The sequence below is a fragment of the Carcharodon carcharias genome, chromosome 19 (assembly GCF_017639515.1).
Source record: "Carcharodon carcharias isolate sCarCar2 chromosome 19, sCarCar2.pri, whole genome shotgun sequence".
In the NCBI taxonomy this organism is placed as follows: domain Eukaryota; kingdom Metazoa; phylum Chordata; class Chondrichthyes; order Lamniformes; family Lamnidae; genus Carcharodon; species Carcharodon carcharias.
In genome coordinates, this window is record NC_054485.1 from 3,818,192 (window position 1) to 3,832,022 (window position 13,831).

At 41.3% G+C, this 13,831-nt stretch overlaps 1 protein-coding gene across 3 annotated transcripts; it reads right to left on the bottom strand.

Annotated features, from left to right (window-relative positions):
• Nucleotides 1-1,027: 1,027 nt before the first annotated feature.
• iqcc (IQ motif containing C) lies at nt 1,028-13,783 on the bottom strand. 3 transcript variants are annotated; one of them, XR_005946116.1, is made up of 6 exons: nt 13,735-13,783; nt 9,420-9,563; nt 5,855-6,245; nt 5,193-5,314; nt 4,799-5,029; nt 1,028-1,644 (listed from the first exon to the last, which is right to left on the bottom strand). XR_005946116.1 is itself a non-coding variant. In XM_041213565.1 (5 exons), exons 1-5 carry the CDS (start codon nt 13,774-13,776, stop codon nt 4,991-4,993), a joined length of 738 nt encoding a protein of 245 aa, XP_041069499.1. In that variant the 5' UTR covers nt 13,777-13,783; the 3' UTR covers nt 2,569-4,990. The 3 variants fall into 3 exon arrangements, 1 of the variants encoding a protein (XP_041069499.1); XR_005946115.1 differs by lacking the exon at nt 1,028-1,644 and adding an exon at nt 2,569-3,485; XM_041213565.1 differs by lacking the exon at nt 1,028-1,644 and having other exon boundaries at nt 2,569-5,029.
• Nucleotides 13,784-13,831: the final 48 nt, after the last annotated feature.

Consider the following 13,831-nt stretch of genomic DNA (forward strand, 5'->3'; position numbering starts at 1 on the left):
CACTGACTTTATAAAGAGTTATGCCAACTATGACTGTCCTGTTAAAGGTACAGTCTTAATTACAGCCTTGTTTACCTTGCAGTGGTTTGTGATTTTCTTTAACATCTAAATAAACTACCGTAATGTCAGGCAATTTTCTTTCTCTGATCATTTTAAGATCAGGTTAAAATGAATTTGCATCTGGATCTCCTCAGACAAGGAAATAAAGGGACAATTTACTCACCTCTGCTAAAGTATGGTTTGAGAATATGACTTTCTGTGCATGTTCTTAACAGGGTAAATTGTCTTTCCACTGCAGTAAAGGAGTGATCTTAAGAGCCAGATAAGTCTTCCTAGTGAGTGAACAGTCAGTGCAGTAAACGGAAAGAGATAAGAAACATCAAAATTGGCTGTGTTCCAGGGCATGGGCCTGAAGTTTGCTGTGCTTGACCAGACTTGAATCCAGGTAAAGATTATCTCAGTAGCCCAGATGCTCACCTGGCCCTATCAGAGCAGAGCACCTGGAATGTCCACCACTACTGCATGCCTTAGGCAATGGTTATCAAAGCTGCGGTTTTCTGGTTTCTGTCCAAAAATAAAAGCCAGAGGTTCTCTAACCCAAATCCCTGAACCAATGTCTTTTTTCCTTTTGGATCCTATTTGCTCGCAATCAAATGAGCAGTGCAGAGCATAAGGGCCCTTCTCTTCAGGTCACCTATCAAAATGGGTGGTACACCCATGAATAAGAGATTGAGGTGTGCAAGCTGGGAACATTCCCCTTGTTTAAATGACTGCTGTTAGACTACATAGGTGCAGTCACACCTTTGCCTTGGGAAGCCTCATCAATCCCAGTGTAATAAAGTGGGGAACTCACACTACAGTTGCCTGTCCATTTTTTTCCGTGCTTTGAACCTGGGCTATAAGCATTTCTCAAGTGAAGCATTTATCAAATCAGCCCCTATCTCTGGAACACTACATGTCTCCTGTATAAAACACATTTCCTGTGTCATCCATGCCAGTAAACAGAATCAAAGCTCAATCATGAAAAAGCTGTCAAATTTTGCATTTACACTTCACATAGACCAACATATGCAAAAGATTTAACATGGGCTTCTGCTAGTTGCATACTTCACAAGTTCCTTTAATGCTTGGGAAAGAAAGGCAGCTTGTGAATATTTTGTAGAGGTACCTATCAGTTTCAAAGGGAGGGATTGTGTGTGTTCAAAAATTAACCCTATGAAGTTCGTTTGGATAGTACCATAGGTTTTTCGAATGACGAGGTTTACAATTCACAAGCGTGGAAGATGATGAAACTTTGTCTTTGCTATTCACTTGTGCACTTGAGTGGCAGAAAAAAATTAACAGTCTGATTAACAGACTGTTGAGAAATCATCTGGTGATCCTTTAAAGACACCTGCCTCCACTTCAAAGAAAGGCCGGAAACCTGCTGTTCACACTCCATCTATCTGAATTGCAGCATTGATTATTGCACGCCTGCTGGGGAAGGAACTACTTTGATCTGGCATGCTGAACCCTACATTTGGAATTGCAAACGTGCTTCTGGTTTCGCTGTGTCTTCAGTCTCTTGTTCTCCTGTTTGTACCTGGCAGCAGGGGTAGAAGCTCCAGGGCTTAAACTACCCGCATGTTATCCATCAAAGACTCCCTGAAAAGATTCAGAAATGGACACTAAGATGTCGAACACATTTCCAGGACAATTTTAAATACAAGTTGAGAATTGCATTACTGATTGTTTGCTGCAAGCCTTTGCTTTTTTAGCGACTATAATTCTTATGAACAAATTTGATTACCATTCTGAGCATTAACAATATGATCTGACAAGATGGTAACCTTTGTGTTTCAGGATGATGTGGAATCAATGGGCAGTCTCGATAGAGCAGAGTGAGGGCCATAAAACACTAGATGTGGGCCAAATAGATCAACTGAGAGATTGCCAGCTGAATTAGTTGTGCTCCAAATAGGCTCAGATCTGTACTCTTTGAACTTGGGGAAGCAAACATAGTGGCTATGCCAGAGGCACAAACTGGGAGAGAGTAAATGTTTTGCTTGGGGACATGGGCTGAACAAATAATGCCTGGAGAAGCATCATGGCAAATAGAAGGCCAAAGTCTTAAATGGATGAAGTTGAGGATACCTTCACATTCTCTCCCTCTCTTTACAATTCCACATAGTGACTTGGGCCCCAGTGGAAGTCACCTTCACAACGTTTCAAACTAATTGTAGAAATAGCCACTGATCAGAGAGTCCTTGTTGTTCCAATAAAATCTGAGCAGCAGGGGATCAAAGGCTAAGAAGCATAATATGGGTATTGTAAATCCTAGCCTTCACTTACGTCAGGAATTATTTCAGGGTTCTGACTGGGTGCTTTAACTTTGTTGGAAACCCTGGATAGACGTGTAACGGAAGTTTTACCAAAATTACGGAACAAAAACCAGAAAATGCCCATGGAAACTTCCAGGAGTAGAGGTTGGAGCTTAATGAAATATGTTAAAATTCCCTTCTCCAGTTTTAGTAAGTTCTATTTTAATTGTTTGGTTGAATTTTCACAAATAATCAAAAAAAACTGACCTTGTTAAAGAACTAGTATTTATATAACATTAATTCACCAGAAATAATCAGAATATAATTGAAGCTCACATACTTAAACAAGATAGTTTTACTACCCTCTGGTGGTTAACTTCCTTATCACTCAGACGCCTTAAAGATTTCTCATAGAGCAAGTGATCACAGGGGTAAGAGCAGAACATTGACTAATTATGCTGTACCTGATCTGGGGATGCTCAATTTAACTGGCCAGGAAGAGTGGATAGAGTGTTCCTATCTCAGAAAAGACATTCTGCACCTTGTCAAAACTGAAATTCATCCTAAATGTTTAACTCCTAGCTCATGCAATCTTCTGGCCCTTGGCCATTTTTCATGAATTAACAACAGCCACCAATGTTCAATGGAAATTGATCAGGAATGCCATCCCTGACCATTTGACCCCTTCTGCTTTTACCCCAAATCTCACACTTCTCTAAAGCCCTCCTTCTGCCACACACCAAATCACCAAGCAAAGGGATGCAGAATCAACTGTAGCACCAGGATTTCCTCCTAGTTGGGATGCATTTAATGAGCAGGGACTGAAGCTGTGCCTCACCTATCTGTATGACGAAGGATTGCATCATACATTTATCCACTAAATCACAGGGTGGTTTACCACATCTAACTGCGATCAATTTTAAACAATAAAAGGGGTTATTGATAAATGTAATCATAAAATTAATAGCTGCAGCCACTTCATCACAGTCTTATGCAAAACAAAGATGAATTCAACATTCAGTATTGTGATTGTAAAGGTGAGGTACAACCTCACTCCAGATATAAAAAGTCACAGTGTGTGCTTGAAGTTGGTCTGGGTTACTGGTGACTGCTGTACTTGATAAACTAATTTCAGTGAAGTACTTCATGGCCAGATTTCTTCTTTTCCTGTGCTATATGCCAAATCTAAAAAGATCAAAGACAATCAATAATAAATTACAGGGAAATGAAGTTTGACAGGACATTTTCTGTGTGGTCTTAACCAGAGGTTCTCATACTGGGCTGGGTCAATTAATTTGTTGTAAAATTAAAATGCAAATGCAACTTACAACCAGCTGCAATGGTTATGTAACATTTTTGTGGGCTGTACAAACAACTTCAATAAGAAGACTGGCACAGATGCAATGGTAGGAAGCTAAATATTGTGCTAGGGCTGCTGGAATTGCAACTAACATTTTAATTGAATATAACTGAGCAGCTGGGTTACCAACAGCCACCAAAGTTTGAGGGCTGTGAATTAAATTCCATGTCTGAAATTTAACAAAATGCTGTGATCCAGGTTTATATTTCATTTTCATTTTGTTTTGAAAGATGAGCTGTGAAAATGGAAGTTTTTGGTATACTTCAAAAATAACCAAGGTGAGTAGTGTGAAGAGAAAACTTTAAATTTACTGCAAATATATACTTGTTTTGTGAAATTTCCTAATGCACAGTAAGTGCACAATTCAGAAATACTTCTACGTTAGAGGTTTGTAGCAGATTGCAATATCTCAGCAGCAACATCAGAAACCATTAGACATTATTTCAAACTGAATACATTATATCATAAAAGTGCATGATTTAATTCATGGGCATTGTTTAAAAAATAGTCAAAAAAGGCTCATGTTCACTTTCCTTCTTTACGATGTAGAGACTTAAGCACAAATAAATGTACCATTTTGCTATTACCTTAGGGAAGTACCTGACTTATGTTACATGCATTTCATTACCAGAGTGAAATCAAGAACTTGCAAAAAGAAATTATGGGCTTTAATTGTTTTGTCTTCCATAGCTTATTCACCCTTAAATGTGCCTCCTATACACCCAAATTAGTTTCTTTTGTAACATTAATCCTGAAGCACCACATCTTGTTTGGCCAAGATAAAGCTCTTGGATAACAGAAAAAAGATAACTCAAGCGAGCAGCAGGTATTTCCTTTCTACAGCAAGCCAGAGTAGCTAAAGCATATCCAGACAAATTGATGAGTGATGGAACTGGTTAGCAGCATCTTGGCTGGACGCCAAGATCAGTGTAAGTTGCTCTGGACCACTTGTGGCCAGGAAACCAGCCACAAGTAAATAACCTGCCACGCTAAATTTGAAAGGATTATTATTTTCTGCAGTAAACAAAACAGGGCTAAATGTTTAACAGAACCATTACAGAGCTGTACCCTGGAACATACAAACTGAAGTATTGTTTCAAGGAATGTATTAAGTTAATGCTATTAATATTCTTTTAACCTCATGCTTTCTAGAAACGTTTTCCAGCAGGTGCCGCTTCATTGCGTTCACCACAAACACAGAGCCGACCTGTAATATCATTCCTCTTACATCCACCTCATTGCCAACTAACATCATGAAGAACTGTTCCATGGCTAGTTCAGATCTGCTTCTTATAGTTCACACAGTGCCACCAATTCTGAAACCACGTCATCATTCTGGAGTTCCCAATCGTTGCTTCAGTATCAAATACTGTTAAAATAAAATAACAGCATCACTGTGAGCAAGTAAAATCTCTCTCTCACACATACACACACAATTGTTTATACGGTTGTAGCATGAGGACAGACTATCTCAGATACACAGCTTTTTGATTAAATGCACTCCCTCAGTCACACAGCAACTTATTACTTACATTTTTACGACTGGCAATGGCCTGTTGCAGCCACAAGAGTTCCATTGCGAGGCTACTTCTGTATTTCTGTAGCCCTTCTAGTGTTGCTGGCATCTCTTTCCTTTGTAATTTACACAAATTCTCTGCAAAATTCAAATATCAACATTCCTGAGCATGTACATTTTCAATGGCTAATTCTTACATTTAATTGCAATTCACAAACCAATGGGTCCTAAAAAGGGAAGTGGTTTAGAGGAGCAGTTTTACAAGTTTACTCCTATTTTAAGAAAAAATATGCACTAATTTTTAAAAGCTTTTTTTTAAGCCATGACAAGTGCAGTCGAATCGGTGATAGACAGATGGGTCAAAATGGTTTCCCAGTAGTGCAACTGATCAGATCCAAATGCGAACACATTCAAAAAGAAGTGCCGGTGGAAGAGAGGAAAAACATTTTATCCTTTTTTCTATAGAAACCCACTGTCACCCACTGCAGCATTGAACGTTTCTGTGAATAATTCTAGTGTTTTAAAATCTATAATCAAAACTAAAAGTCTATTCCAGGTATCTACAGCACTTAACATTTCAAAACATTTTCCAACCACTGCTGCATTATAAAAACAAATACATTTCCTTCAAGTTTAGTTTTCACTTTAGCACATCACTCACTGCATTTTGCACTTTACCTGTACTGGTGACATTGGATGAAATCTCCAGTACTGTGCTATTCCAGACTGACGTTACATCAGTAAAATTCATTGTGATATCAGAATCTTTCCTCTCATCATGACTTGCAGAGGCTGTCTTTTTCAATTCTAAAGGTTGAATAACACCTTCAGTCTTATCAGGTGCCTGCTCAAATGAAGCAGGTACTACAATTGGGGTGGCAGGAACTTCCAGCTGCTCAGACAATGTATGAATATTTCCTGTGGTGGAGAAGGTCTGGCTCTCACAATAATCTTTTTCTGGTTCATCATCCTCAAATAACAGACAAATTCCATTTTTTTCACCTTCAGGACAAAGTGTTTCAGGTGTTTTCATTTTCATTACATCATTCACTCCTTTTACTTTTGCATTCTGTCAAAGGAGAAAACAATCCCGTCAAACAAAGCTTGGTTATTGCTAATTCTTAAAGTAACATTCGCACCACATCAGCCCATGTCTGAAGGCTGTCCAGGCCTTGTTGCACGTGGGCCCATATTGCTTCATTTATCCGAGGAGATACAACTGTGACTGAACATTGTGCAATCATCAGCGATTGTGCCCAGAAGAAATAATGCAAGTGGTTTTGGAGAATTGTTTACTTTTGACTTTGGAGTTACCACAGCTGCATACATTAGGAATAATCATGGTTATCAAATTCTGTGTAAAGCAAGAAATGCTAGAATAATCCTTCTCAATTTACCTTTCTAATCAGGCTGTTAAGTAAACAAAATTGCTTAGTGGTTAGTCAATCAGTGTGACAGGAAAATTTACCCCATAAAAAGGCTCTAACATTCATGCTCCAGCTGGTTTTGAAGTAATTTGGAAAAGCAAACTCCTGCTATAATTGGACAAAAGACAAAACAAGTTCTTGAACTGAACGCCTACTGATGCACAATGAGGCAGCCTTGGCACTGTACATACACTGGGAATTACATGCTGACAGCAATAGTTTTGGGAAGGATGTCAAGTCCATCCTTGGTCTTGAAACTAAGAACATTAAAATGATACTCAAACACATAAGACCACTGTTTAAGTGCTTGTAAAATAAAATCAATAACTATGATTGAAAAACTATTAAGTTACAACCCTTATTTTGGCACGAAAGAGGAACAGAGCAGTGGGAGATTTAAAACGAAGATTGGAAAATGGCTAAAGAAATTCTTGAAACAGGTGGCATAGCACAGCAGGGGAGAATAGGGCAAAAAGTTAGAAGTAGTGCATTTGGGGCATTCCATAAAAGTGAAACAAAAATGGTAGATTAGCTGAGGCAAGGGAAGCAACAAGTGGAAAATCTAAAGGGCAACTGGCCAATTAAAAAAGATTAATTCCAATGGTGAAATAATATAAGCAACATGGAGAACTAAAGGCATGAATCCAGCTGCAAGGCTCTGATGTTAGCAATTACAAAGGCCTGATAAACTACCTGATAAGCTGCGCACTAAATAGGTTAAGATGTTTAAAGGGGTAGGCAACATTAGTTTGAATAGAAACAGCATCATGACAGCAGGAAGAGGACCTCAATATGCAAAGAGCAGGTAGAATTCACTTCAGGAACAGATGTGAAGAGGGCTTTGCTTAGTGATCATGGCAGGGGATTCGAATGAGGTTGACTGGACAACCCTAAAAATGAAAAATTGAATACCTTTAAAATAATCCTGTGTAGAAACTGTGCAGTTTCAACTGACCCTAGAGTTAAACACAGGTACATGATAAAAGAAAGCCAAAATGGCTAAATGGTCAAGCGGGAGGATGAACAGATTCAAACATAAATATTTCTACAGACTTAAAGGAAAACTGTTCTCAGGTGAACAGCGATAGGTGTCAGCTGAAAGAAACAAAAGCAGTTCTTACAGCAGTCAAATAGGTGACCAGAGAAGACAATAGTGGATTACTGTGGTAGCACTCACAATCCTTTCTAGTTAGGTCAGAAAGTCACTAAGAGGAAAGGAGGAAAGAAAATGTATATTTATTTGAGACAAAAACAAAAATACCTGGAAAAACTCAGCAGGTCTGGCAGCATCTGTGGAGAGGAACACAATTAACGTTTTGTTTTTGTTTTGGATTTCCAGCATCCGCAGTTTTTTGCTTTTATAGTTATTTGAGCCCCATTCACAAGCTTAGGATGTCCCAAAGCAAATCACAGCCAATTAACTTTTTTATAGTGTAGTCATCATTGTCATGCAAGGAACACAACTTGTGCATAGCCAGTCTAACAAACAGCAAAGAGATAAAGAACTGGAGATGATGATTAAGGAATAGGTGTTATCCAGGATACTAGGTGAAATAACTTGCTCTTGTGTAAAAAGTGCTAAGGAATCTTTTACAGCCACCCAAGAGGGCAGGCAGCCTCTCAGTATAAGATCTAATGGGAAGGACAACACCAGCGAGGCAGCGATCCTCCAGTAGCATAGAAAGAGAGAAAGACACAGACACTTTTGATGTACTCTTATGCCTATATAATTGATTGCGTTTCAAAAATAATGAACTGGTTAGGATTTAGGACACAAAAGGTACTATATAAATGTAAGTGCTTTCTTTTCCTTCTCATGTTCAAACCCCATTACCACTTGGCTGCAATCCCTGGTCTTTCCCCACTGGTCCAGAAATTAAAAGAATTGGGGCTCTTGGACAAGTGACTATGTTTTAAACTGGCAAAACTACTCTTTTTAGAAAATAAAAGTCAAGTTAATCAAAAGATGTGACACTTGATATGCATGACAGGCAGGAAATAGGATTCCGTCAAACACTGCTTGTGATGCCTGAGTTGTGATGTTTTAAAACAGAGATGTTACTCCATGTAACACAATGCATCCACAGCACTGATTTATATTTACTGAATAAGTCAAGCTCTGTATTTGGTGTTATAGGATTTTGAAGCCTGTTTCAGGGTGGAGGGTTGTGGAAAGGAAAAACAAATTCCCAAAGTGTAAATCAATGGCATTATTACATGTTTCTTTATTTAAGCACTCAATCTTTATCTTTTTAAAAGAACATTGCACAGTAACATATTACGCTGGAGATACTGCCTGGTATTTCACAGGCATTGAAAAGGGAAAGATCATGAGGTTTAGCATTGCTGGGAGGGTGTCTCTGGAGTTGTGGTACTATTGTGGTGGGCAGGGGAGGAATAGGAAAATAGAATTTAGAAATCTAAATGATCTCCCCAAAAACACAGGTGCTTTTAGGTTCATGTTTTATGCTGTTTCTATGTAGGTGCTGGGATACAGATATCTGATAAGTTAAAAGTATGTGTTATTTCGCTGTTAAACTGTAGGCCTTGTACTCATTTAACATCACAAAGACTATCTGATATTAAGAGTTAACTTCATTCAAAGGTTCATTACTATTCAGAGCAAGGATCAGAATCCTGAATTAGTCTGTGGAAAGGCTCTAGCTCCAGCATTTAAGTTTGTGGGGAGTTTTTCCTGGGTGATTCAAATGATTGGTTTTGTTTCTTAAAATTTACATTAGACAGTGTTACGGACAAGGTGTTCCAAAAGGTAGTCATAGAGAAATAAACATACTCTGCTGTCCAGTGAAACATACCCGGTTCTTAAATGTGGGTCTCAGTAGCTCCTTGCCATCCCATTCCAAAAAGTCCACACTTCCCTCAATTTCTTTTACAATGCTTTCATAGTCTTGACGCAAACGTTGGAACTTTTTTCTCACCAAATAACCTCTAACATAAGCCTAGAAGAAAAGGGGGCAGTGGTGAAATAGTTTAAAAGACAAATGTATGTAGCAGAGAGGATTATATGTGAAGGAATATTGCTAAAATAAACAAAATCCCAGCCACTATGTCATCATAGAGTGTCTACAAAACTCAACACTTATACTGGGCATTAACTGCCATTCACCAGCACCAATTCAAAGCGAGACGACTATAAGACTAAGATAAAAGCAGATGCTGGGGATCTGAAGTAAAAACAAAGTGCTAGAAAACCTCAGCAGGTCTGGCAGCATCTGTGGAGAAAGAAACAGAGTTAATGTTTCAGCCCAATATGACTCTTCTTCGGAACTTAATAGCACTATTGTTCAATACTTTTAAAATAACTCAGCATTGCTAACTAATGCTTCCTACCAAATCATCCAAGAGATGTGATTATAACAGAAATTTTGATAGCAATTCAGTACATATTGGCTTTAAGAAAAAATATTCACTTTTTAAGCAATTGGCCTCTGAGCTATTATACAACTCTCAAAAAGAAAATATTTCACTATCGGGCCCCTAAATTTAAACAAAAATATTTTAAATTAAATTTTGGCAGCAATCTTTCAAGGGCTTGTGTAGAAAATCTAAAATAAATAAATGCACAATGGAATTCATTGTAATGATAGATTTGTTTATTCTTCCTTTCGTTAGTGACACACAAAGAGTTTCTTTGCTCCGGAGTAGTTTTTATTTACAGGGAATCAACGACAAAAACAGCTCTGAACATAAGTATGCAAACATCCACTTTGCTAAGGGTTAACAGTCAGTTAGGAGCTTGTAGACGATAGGTTCAAGGTACAATCCTGGGATAAAGTCTCGGCTTGACACTTCAGTGCAGTGCAGCCTTCCGACTGAGACCAAGATCCCATCTGCCCTTTCGAAGTGGACATGAAAGATCCCACTGAGCGTGGAATTCATCCACTGTTCTGAATAACATTGAACCTTCAACCAGTGCCACCAAAAAGCTTAATTGGTCATTTATAATACTGCTATTAATGACATTGCTGTCCACAAGTTAGCTGCTGGATTTTCCTGCAAAAGAGCAATGTTCACCGCTTGCAAAGCACTTTGGAACATCCTGAGGATATGAAAGGTGCTACATCAATTGGAAAAAAGTACCTCAAGTGGTGAGTGCAGAATATCATTTCATTGTTCAACTTATCGACAAGATTAATAAGGCTTGTCCAACGTACAGCCTGCAAGCTGCATGAGGCCCGCGAAGCCCCTCTATTCAGCCCCCATAGCTATTTTTAAAACGTTGGCAAACAGGTACATTTGAACGGAAGATTCTGCATGGAGTTGACCCTCCAATCACAGGCTGCTTCTCGCCCACATTTGCTGCTGATAGGCTCACTAGTGGACAAGGGAGCAGAGGTACCAGGGAGCGGGGCATGAGACAGGCAGAGCTGAGCTCAAGTTTCCAGAACGGGGCCCAGGCAGGAGGCAGTGCAATCAGGGACCAATGGCATCTGAGAAAGTGAGTGACTGGAGACGGGGTGAGAGAGTTGGGGGGGGGGGGGGCGTTGAGAGAGTGGGGGGGCGGAGGGTGAGAGAGTGGGGAGGGAGGGGAGAGTGAGAGAGTGTGGGGAGGGAGGGTGAGAGAGTGTGGAGGGGGGGAGGGTGAGAGAGTGTGGAGGGGGGGAGGGTGAGAAAATGTGGAGGGGGAGGCTGAGAGAGTGTGGAGGGGGGAGGCTGAGAGAGTGTGGAGGGGGGAGGCTGAGAGAGTGTGGAAGGGGGAGGGTGAGAGAGTGTGGGGGGGGGTGAGAGTGTGGAGGGGGAGGGTGAGAGTGTGTGGAGGGGGGAGGGTATGAGAGTGTGTGGAGGGGGGGAGGGTATGAGAGTGTGTGGAGGGGGGGAGGGTAAGAGAGTGTGTGGAGGGGGGGAGGGTAAGAGTGTGTGGAGTGTGGGAGGGTGAGAGTGTGTGGAGGGGGGAGGGTAAGAGAGTGTGTGGAGGGGGGGAGGGTAAGAGAGTGTGGAGGGGGGAGGGTAAGAGAGTGTGGAGGGGGGGAGGGTGAGAGTGTGTGGAGGAGAGGGGGGGGGTAGACTGTGTCCATAAGTCTGGCTCACTCCCAGTATCAGGGTTCTCATTCACCAACTGTGAGTGGGTGAGAATGTATGATGGTGTGTGAGTGGGTGAGAATGTATGATGGTGTGTGAGTGGGTGTGAGTGGGTGAGAATGTATGATGGTGTGTGAGTGGGTGTGAGTGGGTGAGAATGTATGATGGTGTGTGTGGGTGAGAATGTATGATGGTGTGAGTGGGTGAGAATGTATGATGGTGTGTGAGTGGGTGTGAGTGGGTGAGAATGTATGATGGTGTGTGAGTGGGTGTGAGTGGGTGAGAATGTATGATGGTGTGTGAGTGGGTGTGAGTGGGTGAGAATGTATGATGGTGTGTGAGTGGGTGTGAGTGGGTGAGAATGTATGATGGTGTGTGAGTGGGTGTGAGTGGGTGAGAATGTATGATGGTGTGTGAGTGGGTGAGAATGTATGATGGTGTGTGAGTGGGTGAGAATGTATGATGGTGTGTGAGTGGGTGTGAGTGGGTGAGAATGTATGATGGTGTGTGAGTGGGTGAGAATGTATGATGGTGTGTGAGTGGGTGAGAATGTATGATGGTGTGTGAGTGGGTGAGAATGTATGATGGTGTGTGAGTGGGTGAGAATGTATGATGGTGTGTGAGTGGGTGAGAATGTATGATGGGGTGTGAGTGGGTGAGAATGTATGATGGTGTGAGTGGGTGAGAATGTATGATGGTGTGTGAGTGGGTGTGAGTGGGTGAGAATGTATGATGGTGTGTGAGTGGGTGAGAATGTATGATGGTGTGTGAGTGGGTGTGAGTGGGTGAGAATGTATGATGGTGTGTGAGTGGGTGAGAATGTATGATGGTGTGTGAGTGGGTGTGAGTGGGTGAGAATGTATGATGGTGTGTGAGTGGGTGAGAATGTATGATGGTGTGTGAGTGGGTGTGAGTGGGTGAGAATGTATGATGGGGTGTGAGTGGGTGAGAATGTATGATGGTGTGTGAGTGGGTGTGAATGTATGATGGTGTGTGAGGGTGAGAATGTATGATGGTGTGTGAGTGGGTGTGAGTGGGTGAGAATGTATGATGGTGTGTGAGTGGGTGTGAGTGGGTGAGAATGTATGATGGGGTGTGAGTGGGTGTGAGTGGGTGAGAATGTATGATGGGGTGTGAGTGGGTGAGAATGTATGATGGTGTGTGAGTGGGTGTGAGTGGGTGAGAATGTATGATGGTGTGTGAGTGGGTGAGAATGTATGATGGGGTGTGAGTGGGTGAGAATGTATGATGGTGTGTGAGTGGGTGAGAATGTATGATGGTGTGTGAGTGGGTGAGAATGTATGATGGTGTGTGAGTGGGTGAGAATGTATGATGGTGTGTGAGTGGGTGAGAATGTATGATGGTGTGTGAGTGGGTGAGAATGTATGATGGTGTGTGAGTGGGTGAGAATGTATGATGGTGTGTGAGTGGGTGAGAATGTATGATGGTGTGTGAGTGGGTGAGAATGTATGATGGTGTGTGAGTGGGTGAGAATGTATGATGGTGTGTGAGGGTGAGTGATCTGGACTCACGGACACTCGCCCTAGTATTACTCATTGTTTTTTTTGCTCAGGAAGTTGTTCTTTCCATTCCTCAGTTTTATTTTGAAATTTACAAGCTATTGCCTTGCTAAAGTTTATCTTCCGAACTTTGCTCATTGTCCTCTTAAGAGAGAAAAATTTAGAAATGTGCCACTACCACCTGTGGCCTCACCTCCACTTCCCCCAACAGCCTTTGGCTCCCTTGTCAAACTTACGTAACTCAGCCTGAAAAATATTCGACGGCCCTCCCTCCACCTGGGGCAAGAATTCCGCAGGAATCACGACGCTCAAGCAAAGTAAAATCCCCTCAGCTTCAATCAGGAAACTGCAACAAGCCTTTCGGCCATAACTAATAAAACAAAACTCACAAATTTTCAAATCACTGAAGGTGGCCGAGTTGTTACCATGGTAACCAACTTACAACACCACCAACTTTTAGAGAACAGGTTTAACAATGGATTTCAGGCAGATTTTGCGGTTGTTAAAGTTGTGGTTTCCCTCCCAGGTGGAGAAACTCGAGCCTGAAGAGCAGCGAGTGACTGACACCGACCTGCACGACGCACAGTCCCGGCGCGCATTCATCCGCCGCCATTTTAACCGACACTGCGGAAGTGACGCAATCCCCGAGGGGAAGTAATGCCTCCTTT

Coding starts and splice junctions, on each gene's coding strand:
- iqcc (XM_041213565.1), bottom strand. CDS start 13,776: ATGGCGGCGGATGAATGCGCGCCGGGACTGTGCGTCGTGCAG. Junction 9,564..13,734: donor CGGGACTGTGCGTCGTGCAG/GTCGGTGTCAGT, acceptor CTTTTCTTCTAG/GCTTATGTTAGAGGTTATTT. Junction 6,246..9,419: donor GACCCACATTTAAGAACCGG/GTATGTTTCACT, acceptor CTCCTTTGACAG/AATGCAAAAGTAAAAGGAGT.